Source organism: Clupea harengus, chromosome 10 (assembly GCF_900700415.2).
Source record: "Clupea harengus chromosome 10, Ch_v2.0.2, whole genome shotgun sequence".
Lineage (NCBI taxonomy): Eukaryota > Metazoa > Chordata > Actinopteri > Clupeiformes > Clupeidae > Clupea > Clupea harengus.
The window spans coordinates 11,575,525-11,593,979 of record NC_045161.1 but is presented as its reverse complement, the minus strand read 5'-3'; the positions used below and the strand labels follow the sequence as shown (position 1 = coordinate 11,593,979).

General features: G+C 40.4%; 1 protein-coding gene across 4 annotated transcripts; it reads left to right on the top strand.

Annotated features, from left to right (window-relative positions):
• Positions 1-2,034: 2,034 nt before the first annotated feature.
• On the top strand, positions 2,035-7,270 carry LOC105910792 ((Lyso)-N-acylphosphatidylethanolamine lipase-like). 4 transcript variants are annotated; one of them, XM_031575368.2, is made up of 9 exons: positions 2,035-2,451; positions 3,299-3,455; positions 3,808-3,893; positions 4,089-4,193; positions 4,422-4,710; positions 5,017-5,180; positions 5,444-5,555; positions 5,784-5,970; positions 6,255-7,270. In XM_031575368.2, exons 2-9 carry the CDS (start codon positions 3,433-3,435, stop codon positions 6,345-6,347), a joined length of 1,059 nt encoding a protein of 352 aa, XP_031431228.1. In that variant the 5' UTR covers positions 2,035-2,451; positions 3,299-3,432; the 3' UTR covers positions 6,348-7,270. The 4 variants fall into 4 exon arrangements, with proteins under 4 accessions (XP_031431228.1, XP_031431229.1, XP_031431226.1 ...); XM_031575369.2 differs by lacking the exon at positions 2,035-2,451 and adding an exon at positions 2,557-2,678; XM_031575366.1 differs by lacking the exon at positions 2,035-2,451 and adding an exon at positions 2,690-2,908.
• The last annotated feature ends 11,185 nt before the right edge of the window (positions 7,271-18,455 follow it).

The window sequence follows — 18,455 nt, the reverse complement described above, 5'->3', positions numbered from 1 at the left end:
CAAGGTCTAGTGTAGACGTACTCATCAAAGTTTTCTTCAGCATTTCAACAATACTGCAAGATTAGACAGGTCCATCCCACGTGAGAGCTTGTGAACATGTCTGTGAATGTCATCTCTGACTAGAGGCAAGTTATGCTATCCACCGACCAAACCGGAACATTTGCACCTCCATATTTGATTGAAAGTGACAAGAAAGGCCCCAAACGAAGGTGAGGATGTCAAAAGAACAGATGTTCTAGATGTTTTAACCCTGTCAGATAGGTAGTAGATATAGCATATAGCATAGCTGTGTTTACGGTTTCTATAAACAGCAATTTGCAACGCTGTCTGAAACCAGAAGTGTAGTTAAAATAACAGAATGGACTGTGGTATCATTTCACACTAAATAGTATATGGTAGAGATTATATTACTGAATATATGGAAAACACTCTGAGACAAGGAGAAATAATCAAGGAACAAGGTAAGGGTGGTAAAAGAAAAAAGGGCCACAAGAGAGTTCTGGCTACAATAAAATCAGGGAGGGAGAGGGTAAGATAGGCCTATAAACCTTAAAAGTCACAGAACATGAAATGTGGGGTTATCATAGGCGGCTTGCTTTAGTCATAAAGCGTGAAACTGTAAAAATGTCATGTTAATTTAAGTGCAGCTACAAACTGAAGCTATAGATTGAGCTATATTATGTGCATATCATTTACACTATAAACTTTATCTTGAACAGAAGCCTGTTTTACATTTATTCATTTGACAGCTGCATTTACCCAAAGTCTGTCACACTACAAACCTGAAAGCACAGCCCTCTGTCCCTCCCTCCTCTTCCTCTGTCTCTCCCTGCCCATCTAGCAGAGCTTGTTTCTTACCAACATCCTGAAGGCTCAATCCCTGATTTTCAACTTTCGCATAATCCACTGGGGCGGCGGACACCCTGAAGGGGGTGTCGGGTGTGTGAATGAGGTTTTACCAATGATGCATTACTAACAAACATGCATTACATGGACTTATTTTGGAGATGTTTGTGAAATAAACATTTTAAAGGTTTATAGTTCCCTGTGTATTTTTATCATAGAGATATGGTTATATTCTGGATCACCTAATAACATAGTGTTAACCTTAATCAAGGATGAAGACTATTTCATCACACATGATGCATCATAGCTTTTTACAACACCACCCACCATTAGTCTATTACTGTTGTTGGGTTTTCATGTGGTTTATGCTGGAAGACCACCCTAACCGACATGTTGGTTTAAGCTGTGTAAAAACCAGCAGACACAAAACACAAGATTATGTAGGTCTGGGCTGGTGTTCAGAGTGTTAAGTATACAGCAGACACTAATTAGAAAATGCTGATGAATAATGGAATAACAACACACTGATCTGGATTTACTGGGTTCCAAGTAAGCTCATTATTTTAAGTTAAGATTTGTGGGTTGATAATGGCAGATCTTATTAAGTAACATGGTTTTATCTTCCTGTTTTGAACTGTTTTATAACAAGTAACTCTTGTTTAGTACTTAGACAAGATTTTGTGTACTTCCATGTCACAATAGGTCAGCAGCACAAACAACACGCTGTACTGTATTTGAACAGGGTCTGGACCAGAACAGAACATTGGCCTGGGCACTATCCAAACCCAAGCATCACCTCTTGCCTCTTCCTAATGAGCTTTCCATCCATCCAGAAAGCAATATTCATTTGTAGAATGCCACTGCTTAAAAAACACAAACAACAGCAACAATAACAAAACGGTATCTTCAACATATCTCAAGCTATATCATCTCAAGCTATAAATCCCAAGTAATGTGTTTCCTTCTTGTGTTGTAAGTTTAAGTACAGGTTTTGCTGGGGTTACTGTGATGATGTGTCTTTGTGTAGGGAATAACCACATGTGTAACCTATTTAGTCTTGGAAGCTTTTCCATTCCAGCTCCCATCTCCAGGCAAAACCCATGTGATGTAAGCATCTGCAGACAGATAGTAGATTGCTACTTGTCCTCTGGTGGGGGTTGGGTCAGCTGATCAATCACAATTTATTGGTCGGGCTGGCTCTTCTGAAATGGTCAGTGCTGGATTTTCCTCAGCCGATGAAATTGATGACAACAAGGTGGAGCACAGTGTGAGCGAAGAGGAAGTCAGCGAAGGCCGGCTCAGGAGAGATAGACAGGAAATCCCCTTTGTTCTGAGGATTGATCTGTATCCGTAAACAAACTAAGCGAGGAAATGAAGATGATCGAAGAAATTGTCAAGTATTTCACTCAATGGACGCTTGAGTATTTATCAACTCCTCACAACACATGCATACTTCTACAATAAAAAGGAGAGCACCTATTTTACTTTTAATGACACCTATTTCATCCTCAGCAAGCTCACAAGAAATGTCTGGCCTTGGAAAAATGACAGAACTCTGGAAAAGCTGGCTTGACTCTTTCTTCGACTAACGATTATAAATGTCAGGTAATGCAATATTTGTGGAAACATTGTGTCGTGTCCAAAACCAGCAAATACGCGGTCTTATTAAACAGAAGTTGAACAGCAGATGTAGAATTCTTCAGCACGTTGTAAATGTTAATTGAAGCAAGATAGTAAACCAACTACCTAACATTACACCATTTTATTATACAGCTCTTCAGAATGTTCCAAAAAGTTCCGTTGATTTGAATGGGCCACCCCAACGTTCGCAGGTCCGTAATTTCTATTATAACTGATAGGAAGAAAAATCTCAAAATTAAAACTACTGTATCATAGAAAATAAGTATAAGGTCAAAAGGCAGAAAATGTGAAGTTATTTACCAGCTAGAATAAAGGATCCGACGCAAGATATGAAGCCAGAAAGAAAGCTATTGAACGGGAAACTGCAAACCAGCAAGCAGTAAAGAAACTGTAATGCTCCGGTGAGCAAAATGTACAGCAGGTACGCATCAACAACTTTCAGTTTGTTGGAGGTAGTACTCCCATACTCCTCCAAAAAAGGAGAAATGACGGATACCACAGAGTTAGACATGTTTTATTGTAAAAGTCGACGTCCAAAGAACACGAATTGGGGAAAACAGAGTAGAGAGGAACATTGGATATAGTCGCGGAAATATGACGTATCCCTGGATGTACAGCTCGAAAATTCTCCCGGGTCATGCAGCAACGCTTTTCGTAAACAATCCACCCATGACATTTCTTCACCACAGAAATTGACGATAATGTAACGGTTTTCACAAGTTAATAGTAGAGGGAATGCTTACCTGCGTTCATATGTTGTACTATGAATGCGTGTAAATCTCACACTGACGCAACAATCATCAATCAACAGAATGTTTATCGCCGACCTTCTGAAATCAGCTGTTTCAAAACATGCCAGTAGCACAAGAACACAGAACACATAGGAGTGAGCCACAACAGAACCAAGCGTGACATCGTATAGGTGTTTTGTGGCACGTCGCGAACATGCAGGACGAATCGGATTCAAAGTAAGTTTTTCATCGCATGAAAGGATAAAAACGATGTTGTTTTAATCATTTACACAACTTGAGCTAAATCGAGCGTAAATCATTGCACGTCAGTAAAGAAAATAATATTGCAAAGTAGTACATTTGCAGCGAATCTCCTTTAATGCATGCCCTTCGTCCTGCTTGTATGTAACATAAAATGTACGTGAGACGTAATATAATGTCATAAACCAATAAAGACAATGGGTTTTGGTGATCAGATATATGTTTGTGTGGGTGAGTGGCTGGGGGTAGTCTCAAAATCCCTGTTAATCGTTAAGCCTATATAAAAACATGATTCTACTGGTATTTAAAAAAGTGCAATCTTTTCCAGATCAGTGTCAAAATGGACCTGGTGGTCCTCATGGTGCCCAACTTCTGTGCATCAGCTGAGAAATGCTGAGACAAAGATCCTCGACTGTGAGTATCCTCCACATCTTGGGGATTGTGTGGGTGTCTTTATAAATTGTGCTGAGGTCACCAATGTAAAGCTGTAATGTTTTCTACACCTGGAAAAACAACCCCCCTGTGCCGTCTATCACATTTAAAGGTGTGTGGAATAAAAGCCCCTGAGGGGGGCGCTGTAATCTTTGTGTCTTACCTACACATGCACAGGTGTGCAGAATGACCTGTGGGCCCGCTATGTCTCCCTGCCTACTCAGGACAAAATCTGGACAGTATCAGTGACTCACAAGACTCCCCAGGCTCTGCCGAAGCCTGGTACTAGCCTGTCATTCTTTGTTAATTTTGCTATGAGTCATGATCTTTCTGTACTTTATGTTATAAACTAATATATAACATTAGTCCATTTTACATGAAAATAAGTTACCATGATTGATCAATTCCATTGGATTTGATGATACGAAATTGCAAATATAAAATTCCCCATACATATAATAAGTAATCCCTGTACTCAGCATAACTCAATGTAATCGTGTGTGTCCTCAGCCTCTCAGACACCATTGGTGATGGTGCATGGACTATGTGGCGGTGTGGGCTTGTGGATCCGCAACCTGGACCCTCTGTGTCGCTCTCGTCCTGTTCTGGTCTTTGACTTGCTGGGTTTTGGGCGCAGTTCCCACCCCCGCTTCCCCTCAGACCCCTCACAGGCTGAGCAGCTCTCCGTCAACTCCATAGAACATTGGAGGCGGGCCTTGGGTCTGGAAAGCATGATATTGTTGGGTCACAGTCTGGGTGGCTACCTGGCAACATCTTACGCCATTCAACATCCAGAGAGGTGAGAGGAAAATAAGTTTACACGGTTTACAGTTATCAACAAGGTTTACAATTACAGTTACCAACACGGTTTACAATTACAGTGATCAGTCTTTGAGAGTTATGCAGTGTGACATAGCTTATGGTGCTGCCTACTTTAAAGTAAGGTAAAGTAAGGACTGCATGTGTTGGGCAAACAAGAAACTCTACTCCAGCAAAGTCTCAAGTACTCAAGTCACAGGTCACAATACAAATTCTAGCACAAGACTTGACTGGACAGTACCTCCAGCTTAGAAGTGGTATCTGTGCTAATGCATTTCCCATTTAGGGTGAAGCACCTCATCTTGGTGGACCCTTGGGGGTTTGAGCACATGCCCGAGGATGGGAGCACAGCTTCAGCGAGGCCTGGATGCCCTTATTGGGTGGAGGCCCTCATCTCTGTGGCCTCCCTCTTTAACCCACTGGCAGGGATGAGAGCTGCAGGCCCCTTGGGTATGTAGGCCTAACATAGTAAGATGGTGTGTGTGTGTGTGTGTGTGTGTGTGTGTGTGTGTGTGTGTGTGTGTGTGTGTGTGTGTGTGTGTGTGTGTGTGTGCGCGCATGTAGATATCCTTATCTTTGTCTGAACACCTGTGTTCCAGTCATTCCATTTATTTGTGCTTGCAGGGTACATGATAGTGGGTACAAATTGGGATTCTGTATGTTATTCTTCATAGGAATGTTTGAATAAATGTGTCCTCTTTCTCTTTCTACAGGGCCAACACTTATCCATAGATTCAGGCCTGACATTAAGAGGAAGTTTGAAGACATGTTTGATGACGAGACTATGACGCAGTACATATATCACTGCAATGCCCAGAAGCCAAGGTAGGCCAGACAATACTGGAAGTTCACATCTTTTTAAGCCTTCATAGTTCCTGAGCAGTCCTACAAAATCACTTTGTTTTACTCAAACAATTAGAAGCAAACTCTGTCTTTCATAATACACAACAGACATTCACATAGATTATTCTAAATCCATGCAGTTGATATGGCAGTGAGTTTGTCTGTCTTTTAGTGGGCATTACATTGATATCTCTTTTCTCTCTTCTCCAGTGGAGAGGTGGGTTTCATGGTAATGTCTGAGTCACTGCTTTGGGCTAAGCGTCCAATGTTGGAGCGGGTTCACCTCCTGCCTCCCGGCCTCCCAGTGACCCTGGTCTTTGGAGCACGCTCATGGATGGACAGTAAGGCGGGTGACAAGGTGGCGAAGCAGAGACCCACCAGCTACACACACACTGTGGTAAGACACAGGCTCCTGTTGCGAGTCCTTTAGAAGAATTTGTTGCGAGAAAGGTGAGACCGTTGGATATCTTAATGTCTAAAATTGAGAACATATCAAAAGAACAGATAAAGCAGAGGGATGAGAGAAGAGAAAGAGAGAAGCATCCACAAAATGCATAAATTCAAGCAGTCCCTACAAATGTAAGAGTTTCAGTTGAAATTGTAAATTAATTGTACAACCTGTTTAAAAAGAATAGCAGTAATTTCCTGCTCTGTGCCATTTTCTCTATCTCCTTCTCTTAGGTGGTGAAAGGTGCATCACATCATGTCTACGCGGATCAGCCTGAAGAGTTTAACAGAGTGGTGCAGAGTATCTGTGACAGTGTGGTGGATTAAGTGCCTGTGAATGAGTGAGTGTGTCTGTGTGTCTGTGTGTCGGTGTGTGTGTGTGTGTGTGTGTGTGTGCGTGCGCACAAGGAAGTGTACTCTTTCAAGATATTTTCCTCATTTGAAAAAGATCATACATTTCCCTTGCCTAACATGAATTCTCCTGAACTGCCAAATATTATTTATCTTTTTAATAAAGTGGATGTATCAGTGTGCCGTCTACCCTTAAATGTACCTAAAAAGAGCCAACCAGGCGATGTACTAGTGTTATTATACATTGTGACTTGACATTGTGTTGCTATGTCTGAGGATGGCGATGTCTCACCAACAACATGAGTTGAGTAAGGGCACCTCTTTTGCTATTTCAGTTCTATGATAGTCTACATGATATGAATGATGTGTGTCGTTTTTTGATGTGTTTGGTTTTTGCATATGCAACAGATTTTGAACAATTCCCTTTCCCGCCCTTTGCTGTAATCTTCATAATGTGGACATCCCAGCACACCTTGTGGGGTTGTTGGGTGCCACAATCCGGACACACTCTGGTTCCACCTGGGATGACCGCGCTGCAAATGGCACAGTTTTTGACCAAAGATCCTGGCATCTGTCAAAAGCACAGAATAGAACCAAGTAGAATTAGGTATAGCATATCAAATCTAAAAAAAGCACTAAAAGCAGTTTAGTGACTTCATTATCCATATCACTTTTTTAACTATTGAGTGTTAGTAAAAGAGGAGGTTAATTATTTGACCACCAATTCAAATTCAAAGTCAGTTGAATGTTTATGAACTAATGAGTTTTGGAAGCTTTACACATTATGTGATGTGCCTTTGTGCCAGGTGCCATCACAAAACTGTTTCATGGACTGGCACGATGGCGGACTTCCATAAACAAAAATGTAAATAGTTCAAAATAAATGTAAATAGTCATTGTTTTCCTATCTGTGTGATTTGAGTAGAAGAAAAAGAAAACTTCTGTGTCTTGCCTCTTACTCAGTACTATTGTATGATAAGGTAATGTTACAATATCAAAGTATCATGTCTGATATTCATCTAGAGGTTGTCTGGGGTGTAAATACATCATAAACAGTGAATATAGCACTTCATTTTTTGTTCACATTGAGAGGTTTGTTCACATTGAGGTTTTGGGCCAAAAGGACACTTTTTGGAGAGGTCACCCTTCATTCCTCTTCCAACTTGAATGACTATGGGATGGGATTTGAGTACCAATTGTTTTCAGGTGATAGCATACCCTTGTGGGCACACAACGGAACTGTCCAATTCATTTTCTCACATGCATCTACAGTAATCTAGATCTAATAGGAAGGGGGGCTAGGGAGGGAGCGCCTACATTTTGGAAAGGTTATTAACATCTTTCAGACATTTCAGATAGCATATATGGTATTTTATCATATCTTGAGGGGTTTTCTGACATGACTTGGAAATCTGCCAACATCCTATTGTGTAGACTGAAAAGTATGCCTTGGAATTTGGGTGTGCCCTCTGTTGTCAATAGGTATGAATGGGTTTATCTCTATACACAAGATGACAAATGTGAATGGGTTGATCAATGTGCAGAAGATGGGGTTTTCATTCTACTGTGACTCACATAGAGATGTTATCAGCAGTACATTATAATTTTAGGCAGTGGGTATTCAAAACAACACATACTGTACATACTTACTTATTGCATTTTTTTTAAATTGGCAGGCATACAGGCAACAGTGTTGTGGTAGGCACCACAACTGCTGAAATGTTGTGGACCACAACACAGCCAAGTGGTGATAATTTGACACTGCTGAAGGCTTCAAGGATAGCAAAAAGACCCCAGCAATGTTTTCACCTAAGCTGTGACATTGTTTTCAGGTTGAATGAATGTTTTTTATTTATGGGCTCAATGTTTCTTTTTTTATTATTTGCATTGGCACATCTTCACCATATGGGGATGCTAAAATGCTTCCTCAGCCTGTTCGAGGATCCAGGACCAGGGTTTGTAATGCCCAAGCACGCAGAAGAGGGACCTTCAATCAATTGGGCCATCACCGTGAGTTCTTTAGACAGTGGAGGAGTAATAAGAGTGGACGTCTCCTTGCCATTGTTCATAATTCACACCTTCACACTAAAAAACAGTTCCCCAAAACCACTTGCCCACAGGGGTGACTGACTGATGGTCAATAGCCGACCATTAAAATGCAAATCACTTGCTGTTCAAACTGAAAGGTACTTGGAGAAAGGGAGAAGCACATACTGTTTGTTTTTGTATTTGTTTGATTCAGAGTTTATTATTGGTCATATTTATATGATGCTGAAGCACAATAAAGGCGTCACATCAATTACTATGTCCGTCATCATTATGAGTTTCTTCATTTCTATCGTAGATTACATGTAATGTGGATGTAACAGGGACATATTTTATTTACACAACTGTGTCAGATTTGGTTTCCATCCCTCTGAGCCTCACACGACCATGGTCAACTATATAAACATTCATTGCATTTTGCAAAGGATATTCAGGCAGGGGCAGTGGTTGCAGAGAAATGTCTAGCTAATTTTGCAACTTTGCCCTTGGGTCTGCTTCAGCTTTTTACGAAATTTTCTATTTTGATGGATGTTGTTTCTGTATTGCCGTTTGCTCGCAGAAATGCAGTCATTACAATTTTCAGTAAAGGTTCAGTTTATTTTGTGTGCGATCTGCTTATGGTAATTATCACACTAAATTGTTTTATTTCTCAGGCATATATGTTCACATTAATTCAGCTGTTATACCAACTGCTTGGTACAACCAATATAAACCTTAATTAACCTTTCTAACTTTGCTCATATTTCTGTTTCACATTGTTTGGATTATGTTCACAAATTGTCCTTTATTCAAAGTGTGTTATTATTGTTGTTCACGCTTTCCTTGTACCTGTTAGCAATGAGTTATGAGTTTTGTGCTGACTCCTGATACTTATATGCACAGCTGATAGGAATGTAATGGATTCAGATCTTATTGAAAGGTCCTGTCTCTTTATGCACAGCTGCAATGAACAGGCACAGACATTTATGCAAGATCCGATCACTGTTACACAAAGCGCACATGGGCAAAAGCTTTTGCCAAATGCAGTTTTTTCAGAGGTGACTCGTTTTGCATGATTTCTCAATTTTGCATGAGTTCCCGCTCACTTCTCTGACATCTAGAAATTCATGAATAACGACATTGTTAATCAAGGTTACCTCCCAAGAATCTTGCTAATGCTATTAAAAGAGAATATCAACAACAGTGTTGAAAGTTGAAGAGAAGTTCAACAACAGTGTTTGCTGACCTGCTGTCTCACCTCACTTTGAAACTCTCTTTTACATATGCAATTATTCAAAGCTCAAACAATGCTGGCCATGTACAAAGGTAAGCAGCTCCATCACATTTTATATCCATGTTCATCTAGCTGTTCTGAAGGGCCCAAAAGATGTGTCCCGTACATCTGTCATACACAACATTCATTTGGTCACTGTCAATAGACATTACGTATTGTATTGAAGTTATGTTCTTTAACATCAGTGTGTTAACATTACCCATCTTCAAAGGGACGACTGCATTGCCTCCACCCCTTATGACATTAAATGAGACTGAAGTTTAAGGTTTCCTCTATTCCATGCTCTTTAGGTTCGCATATGTAGACGGAGGAAGGGAACTTCACTGTGTACATGAGTACAGGGTTAAGAAGTAGCTCAAGTCAACCGGTTGAAGTCCAGCGGTGAGAACCAAAGACCGCAGGATATCAGTACCCCTGTGGAAGGAGAACCCTTGCACAGAATGGTGGGCATCATGCAGCTGGTGAACAGCAAAGACAAATCAAGCAAGACTAAGAAGGAAAGATGTATTGGGCAAAACCAAAGGTTGGCCTGGGGCCTCTGTAGTTAATGAATATATCTGCATCAATGTTGATTTAAAAGGAATTTTGGAGGGATTGAAGGGTACAGCAGAGAATAAACTGAATCGTATGGGTGAGGCCATCTATAATTATGGCAGATAAGAAATGCTCCTCAAACAAAGAAGGAACTCTGAGGAACATTAAATTAACAATGCTTAGCGGTAGGCCTTGAGGCAAGTGTGTGTGACTTGTGCATTCAGACTATTGTGATCCCTACATTTCCCCTTTACCACAGTTCTACCAGAAAGACTCAGGCATTGTATACATTGCATTGAGTGAAAAGTGTAAAGGCAAATGTTTGCAAAAGGCTCAGTGTAATCATTTCAGCTTTGTGAAGGTGACTGGAGCTTACGAGAGCAAAGGCCCAGTGTAGTCAGTGTCGGCTGTGCAGAGCTCCAAGCAGCTCGGCCCGTGGACTGTTGTGGCTGTGCAGTGCTGCTGGGCATGTTGCGGCTGTTGTATCCTGATGATCTATGGTTGCGCACTTGTTATATTTGTTAGGTTGCTGGCTATATTACTTGTATTTGACAGTGAGAGGATTGGCCGCTGTGGGAAGTTCCCAACCGATAGCACAAGGAATTTAACATATTTTCCCGTGTATGAGTAACTCCATTACTACCTGTCTTTTGGCGATAAATAAGTGGATGAGCAATAATTTCTTAAAGTTAAGAGAGGACAAAACTGAGATCCTACTAGTCGGCCCTAAAACAAAAAGAGAAATGCTGTTTAATAATATGGGGAAATTAACTCCCTGGATTAAATGTGTAGCCTTTGTCAATTACGCCCCAAAGCTTTGGAGCATACTGCCTATAGATATTAGGGAAGCCAGCTCGCTGAACATTTTTAAAAGAAAACTAAAAATATATCTCTTCACCTTAGCCATTAGCTAGCTATGACTTCGCACTATATATATGTAGCGCCCTCTCGGGTACTGTTGACTACGCCACCCCTTGAAGTGGGCTAAATTATGTCAGAGCAAGGGGAACTCAATAACACTATTGCCAGTTTTTGGTGAAAGTATAAAAATAGTCTTTATTAATAAATAGTAGACACGAGTAGCGTTGGTTGGTCACCAGATATAATACAAAAAAAATATATAGACACAGTAGGGGGACTGGGGAACCTCGGTACTGGGCCACTAGGAGAACTGATGTCAGGCCAGGTCTCTAACACACGTGGTCTTGTGCACACTAAATAACACGTGTTTTAGATTCAGGGAAAATGCACTACAATATCCAAGACACTCTGTGATATGTGACACGGCAATTAAGAGTTCAAACTACATGCACACTGCAATCTCTGTAGGCTACTAGAGTGAGAAAAACTACAGAGACCGGCTATCCAAGGTCAGGTACTAATGGGCCTTATAAGCACCGAGGCTATTAGCTGTGGAGGGGGGAGGGAGACACACGAACTGGAAGTACAGTAAAAAAGAAAAAACAAACAAAATAAATCCACTCTAGCCTGCGGCTCACATTAAATAGGTGGTACCTACACAAGCTACTTAGGCCGATAGGCTAGAGCAGGGGTTCTCAAACTTTTGCAAGCTGGGCCCCCCCAAAGCTGGTTAGGGGTAGTTGGGGCCCCCCCAGCGCGCGGCCCGCCGCCACCACCCTCAACTACACCACCATATATAGATAGATAGATAGCATATTGTTATTGATAGGCCTGACATGTCAAGGTTAGGCTATTGTTAGGCCCATACAGACAATTATTATAACTATTTATTATTATTATTACTATTGTTATTATTATTATCAGTAATAGTAGGCCTATTAGTAGGCTATTCATTATTATCACCATCATTATGTTATTATTATTATAATTAATGACTATCGACCAATTATTATTATTGTATTATTATCATAATAATAATTAGTGTTATTATTGCTATAATTTGGATACTGTTATTATTATGGGCCTCTTGTGATCTTTACAAAAAAAATCCTACAGGTCTGTCAATGTGAGACATGAGCCTGCTTTGCACTGCAAAGGTTCTCAAATCTTGGGGCAATGTTTGAAAACATATCCTCAGGTCATCCTCGATCTGTGCGCGGTTGCGGTATTTAGTTTTGAGCGCAGTCAGTCTTGAAAAGCCTGCCTGGCACAAATATGTCGACGCGAAAAGGATGAGCATTTTTAAGGCTATGTCGCAAAGGTGATCATTGCTATCCAGAATGACGAAATAGGGGAGATGCTTAAGTCTACTGTCACTCTTCAATTGCTCTTTCATGTCTATTGACAGCTCGTCTGCTGAGCAGAGAAATGGATCCCGAACTTAGGTGAATGAACGGTAGTCCTCTTTGAAATAGGACCCAAACTGATTTCTGATATTCGGCGTGATACAATGTCATTTGACATAAGTATTGCGCTGAGTTTAGCTTCTATTCTACACGTCTTGCGCGGCCGGCAAAATCAGTGTTTCGGCAATTGTATGGAGTTGGCCAAGCTTAGCAATTCTATGAGCAACTACATAAGATGCCTCCAGACACTGCTTGGAGATGGTGGTTCGTTGTTGCTGGACGAACACGTTCATGTTTAAAGAAGTCCACAGGCTTCTCTTTCTGACTTTTACGAATCAGAAACGTGTCCATAGTTGTGTTTGTTTGCTGATACAGTGTGTGTGAAGTTAATAAGGTTCTAATTTCAACGTCGTGTTCTTGTATGTGTGGTAGTGAACGACATGGATAAGGATAAGGCTGTGCTAGGCAATGATTCCTAACAAAACTAACTGTACACAATGTAGACAGGGACAGCACAAAATAGTATTCAAGTGCTGGTGTTTTATTTGTTGCAACACGGTGGATGATACAAAAATATAAAGGTAGGTGTTAAGGAGAAAAGGGCTAGCTGCAGTTGGGAAAAGGTAGCTAGCTAGGCTAGCTCTCGGGGCTACGAGCTTTTTCAAAAGACTGGGGCAAATTACTCCTTAGAATAGGCTACGAATAGACCTACTGCAAGCGCAGTAAGGTATTACTAAGGAAGGAGTGAGTCTTTAAAAAGACTGTTTATAAAGCAATGAATATCTGAATGATACAGGAAACAAGAGAAATTGAACAAACTCTGCAGAGTCATCTCAGGGTGAGAGCTTACCAATGCCTGCGTTTTTTTTTTTTATACTCGGAAACTTAGGTGCAACTCGCGTTCAAATGAAAAAACTCCGTTTTGATTGGTGGATCAGGAGCAAAACCGTATTTGATTTGTTTATGTCAGTCCAGCCCCTTGCATTTCGCCACTGAGGGAGCTTTCACTAACCAGTGACAGGTCGGCGGTATTTTTTTTTTTTTCTCCGTCTGTGACATCGCGCCCCCCCTGGAGAGTGTTCGCGCCCCCCCAGGGGGGCGCGCCCCCCACTTTGAGAACCACTGGGCTAGAGGAACAAAAAAGTAAACAAACTATACGCGGCACCAATGCATCAAATACACATTAAAAGAGAACAGCAACTAGCAGCCCTGGGTAGCTGCGAGGGTCTAACGCTTTTCAAGATGGCTACTACACTGTGGCTGATGGCTTCTGGAGAATAACTGCCCTCTCTGCTATGGTAACAGTGCCCAGCAGACACTTTTTGCACACAACACGGCGTCACGCCCACACACGTACATCAAAACACAGCGGCTCTGCCAGCGTCTGCCCTCCTGTTTATTTCACGCAGCGTGACTCTGCTACACAATCCCAGAACCAGTGGTGTTGACGAGCTACCGGCTTTAGGACCCCGGGTGCCTATACATAAGCCTGTGGGTAATATGTCAGGTAGCCTAATCAATCGCAACCCATTGCCCAATTAGTGACGTATTGCGGTGTGACAGAGAGAGACTAACTGGGTAACGGCAGAGGGAGTAGGCACCAAACTATTACTACTTGCCCACTTGCTACATATACAATATTTTATTTGTATTTAATGAGTTTTATTTTTCTATTTTATGTTATACATTTTATGTATTCTATTTTTATCTTAAATCTTTATGCACTCTATCCCTGTTTTTATGTTAATTTTATTTTATTCTATGCACTTATTTAATTTTATGTTTCTATGTTTTATGTTTATTTGATGTCTATTTTTATGTGGATCACTGTGCATGTCATTTCTTTGCTGTTAAACACTTTTAGCTGCATTGCTTTGCATGAAAGGTGCTATACAATAAAGTTTATTATTATTATCATTACTATTATTACTAAAAAATATTTTTAACATTTTTAAGATTGACATCGCTCTATTGGGATCTCTATTGGTATTGGTATCTATTGGCCCACTCCTCATGGACAAAACATTATGGCTCACGGATGGTCTTGGGTTTCCAAACTACTATTTCCCTTGATTTGGATATGATGTGTTTGAAATGATAAACTGTAGGGTTTTCCAATAAAACTCTTCTTATTTTCGTAGTGGAGCCTATGGCTGACGCGTGTTCTTTTCCAAAAAGGTGTGTCTTCCAATGTAGATGAATTTTAAATATTTATTTGTAGCAAAGACATTAACAAACATTAAATAATCCACCTAATGTAATGTAAAACTTATAATGTATCCTTGACTAACTATCTTAACAAGTTCACACGACACGACACGACACGACCCGACACGGTCAGAAAAACCGTGAGACTCCTTAACTTCTCGTGCCATCCACAGGTCATATACTGCCTAGCTACGGCAGCGCAGTTAAACCAAAACAATGCCCTTAAAGCTACAGGCACCTATTATCAATCAATATATCAATGGAGGTAAATCATGAAATGAATGAATACTAAATAGTACATATACTATACAATAATATAAATAACGATAATCAAATCATGAACTTAATACTAAATACCTTTCATAAACAATTATATAGTGAGGCCTGTATCCCAAAATCATTAGATGTGCATATGGCACCTACAATAAACAAACAAGTGAAACCAACTAGGCCTTTTCAGACTCTCAATCATAAAATGAAAAAATCTTAGCACTGCAGTGTGATGTCATGCATACATCACAGAGGCTTTGGATTCCATTTACATATGAAGACTGGACATGGTTAAATGGAACACAAAATGCTTTGTGATGTAATCATGACATAAGATGATGACAAGATTCTAAAGTCACAGATTGCCAGTTTGTGTGCTGTGATTTACAATTCTGTACAAGTTTCTTATCTGGCTATCAAGTAACTGGTGTTTTGATTTTATTGACTTCTGATACAATACCTTCATAGTGAACTAAGGACTTCTGTCAACAGAGGTAATTCATTTTTTTATTTTTATTATAATGATTGTTATAATTATAATATTGACGTGAAAAGTATAGAATTAATGTAGCTAGTTAAAACCTGTTGACATAAATTATATTACTATTACTCCCAGGAAACTGTGCATTATTTGTGAATACTTTTTCTGCTACTTAATAACGAAAATGATCCAACATCCACACACAGCCCTGAATTACCGATATTTCATTCAGTATGTTCAGTATGATTTGTTCAGAATCATTTTAGGGTTTCCTCTTGTGACATTTTGCCTTCTAGTTTCCTAATTCGTTCTTAAAAATGAGCGAGGAAATGCGTAATGGTGGCAGGAAAAGGAAGAGAAAGCGGTCCTCCAGATCATCCCGTCCAGCTGTTCTGCTAAACAGTGCCTACTACCTGCTATCTGCGCTAAGCCAGGATGGAGACTCCCCACTGCCAGGACCCTCTAATAGTCGCCATACCGACTTAGAGGAGCAGTTAAGAACTGACCCCTTATTTCTTTTGAGGGAAGATGTTCTCCTCAGCGATGATGAGGACTCAACATCACTCAAGAGATCCAGGCCGGTTAATGAGGCCCCCCTATCAAACCATGATGAAAACAGAAGGTCCCCGCAACCAGGGACCTCACATGACTTCTATGCCCCCACAGAGGTTCGGTACAGAGCCAGGTCACCCTCTCTGCCAGGAGTAGAAATACCCAGCATCACGATCAGTGATGAAGATTTTGACATACCATCGATGACAAGGCCAGAAACACCTTCAATCACCATTCGCGATGATGATGATAATCAAGATGAACTGGAAGACGTCATTTTTGTTGGTGTGCTTCGTCCTCCTCAGGCTGAGCTGCAGCTCCTTCTAGCACTGTTACTGGAGAACGACATTTTGGAGACTGACAACCACATTCCTGCAAACATCACTGAGGGCCTTCCCACTATGATCTTAGACACTCAGAACATGGACGGACAAAACGATTGCAGGATTTGTCTCAGTGATTATGTGGAAGGAGAAGAACTCCTGGTTCTACCCTGCCTGCACAACTTTCACAGCAGCTGTGTCCAGCATTGGCTTCAGCAGAACCCCACCTGCCCCATGTGCAGAACAGGGATACATTAGATGACCACATGTTGATGGAATTTCATCCATGACCACTATTCATAAATTATATTTTAATAAAATATCCCACATACATCACTGCTGTTCTTTGTTGTTATATGCAAAATAATGTCATTCTAAATGATTATATATCTTAAAATGAGACTGGGAGGTGTTCTCATCAATACAGTCTGTAGGAGACTAGGACATGAGTGTTTTTATTCAGAGTAATTCTTCTTCTCGACTGAATCTGAAATGGACACAATAAAAATGTATACTGTACTAGATTGGTCAAATAATTCTGCTCGAGTCTCTTGACCATGGGAGAAATTAAAGAGGAAACTAAATTCCATGATGTAACACAGGGCAAGTATCTGTCATGTGTATCTAATTATTCAACCCCCTTAGCCCTCACATATTTTGGTGATTTGCATAGTTTAATGAAAATATGTCTATTAACACCTTCATAAACAATGAAAAGAAATTCATTTTTAAGTTTGAGTTTCTCATTTATCTTTTCTCATTAGTTCAATAAGAAATCATGCAAAGTGAATCACCCCTTAAAATAACTGCATTTGGTGGAACAACCTTTACATGTAATAATCTCCAATAAATGTTTTGTAAGGATTAACAAGATTGACACCACTCTACTGGTATTTTAGCCCACTCCTCATGAGCAAAACATTACAGCTCACAGATGGTTTTATGTTTCCAAAACTGCCATTTCCCTTGTTAAGACTTTCAATGGGATTTAGGTCTGGGACTTGAGATGGCCACTCCAGGATATCCCACCTTTGGTTGACCTGGACCAACGACTGTAAAAAGCAATGGGCAGCATGGTGAAATCTGATATCTGTTATGTACAAATGAAGCCAAATGTAATCAAATTTATAGAGAAAATAATTCACAGCAACCTAGACAGTGTAGTGAGACGTATTTCTGAATGTAACTTTAGCCAAACATTTGGATCATGTTTTGCATCTGATGGAATGTGTATACTTTTCTGAACTGATAAAAGACAGTAACTGTGACAGTTGGTCATGGAAACTGTCAGAGCAAAGCTATTCAATTAATTTGGAATGGTAGCCATACTTAGAATATTATGTCAAAATGTCAAAAAATGTCAGAATAATATTGTTCAAATCTACATGAAATCAATAACAAAGGCTTGGCCATCAACAAATATTTCCTCAGTAGGTCTTCTCATATCCAACCTGCTGTGGAGGACTACAAAGGACTGCCACTCAGGTCTGTCTCCATCATTAAAACAAGTACCGTTTGGTATTCTCATACTTTGGCTGGTATTGTACTGTGGGTTGAATTATGATCAATTGATCAAATATATAATTATTATCATGACAATCCTAGATTAGGAGTATGTGATTTTCTTCCATGTTCCTGTTAATCCATTTTCATGAGGTTTCGGACTCCGATCACCTCATAGTGGATAGCCTGGGCAGCTGGTGGTAACATCTGGTGTGTTTCATAATCGGCACATGGCCATATGCTACCAAAACTAAATTGAGGATTGTTGTCTGCAAAGATAACCCTGCCTAATGCTCGCTTAATGTGTGCAAGTTTGACTTTGACAGGAACCTTGTCACCACGGGCCCCAGGTGGCTGCTCACCTTTGCCAGATACATGTGTTGTTGGCATGGTGCAGAGTGGAATACCCTAAATACCCATAGCAGAGACTGTGTATTATTGCTAATAAAACACATTTACCTGTAGTTAAAATGATTCAGGTTACCCATGATGGAAAGCAGATGGCTTTACTTTCATGTCTAAGGTTGATAAGCAGAACCTTGGATCATTAGTTATATTTCAACCAAGGCGAGCCCTTCATTAGCTCCAGACATTTTACCAGCTGGTTGTTAGGTCTGTAATTTAGCA

Coding starts and splice junctions, on each gene's coding strand:
- LOC105910792 (XM_031575368.2), top strand. CDS start 3,433: ATGCAGGACGAATCGGATTCAAA. Junction 4,711..5,016: donor GCCATTCAACATCCAGAGAG/GTGAGAGGAAAA, acceptor TTTCCCATTTAG/GGTGAAGCACCTCATCTTGG. Junction 5,971..6,254: donor CCAGCTACACACACACTGTG/GTAAGACACAGG, acceptor TCCTTCTCTTAG/GTGGTGAAAGGTGCATCACA.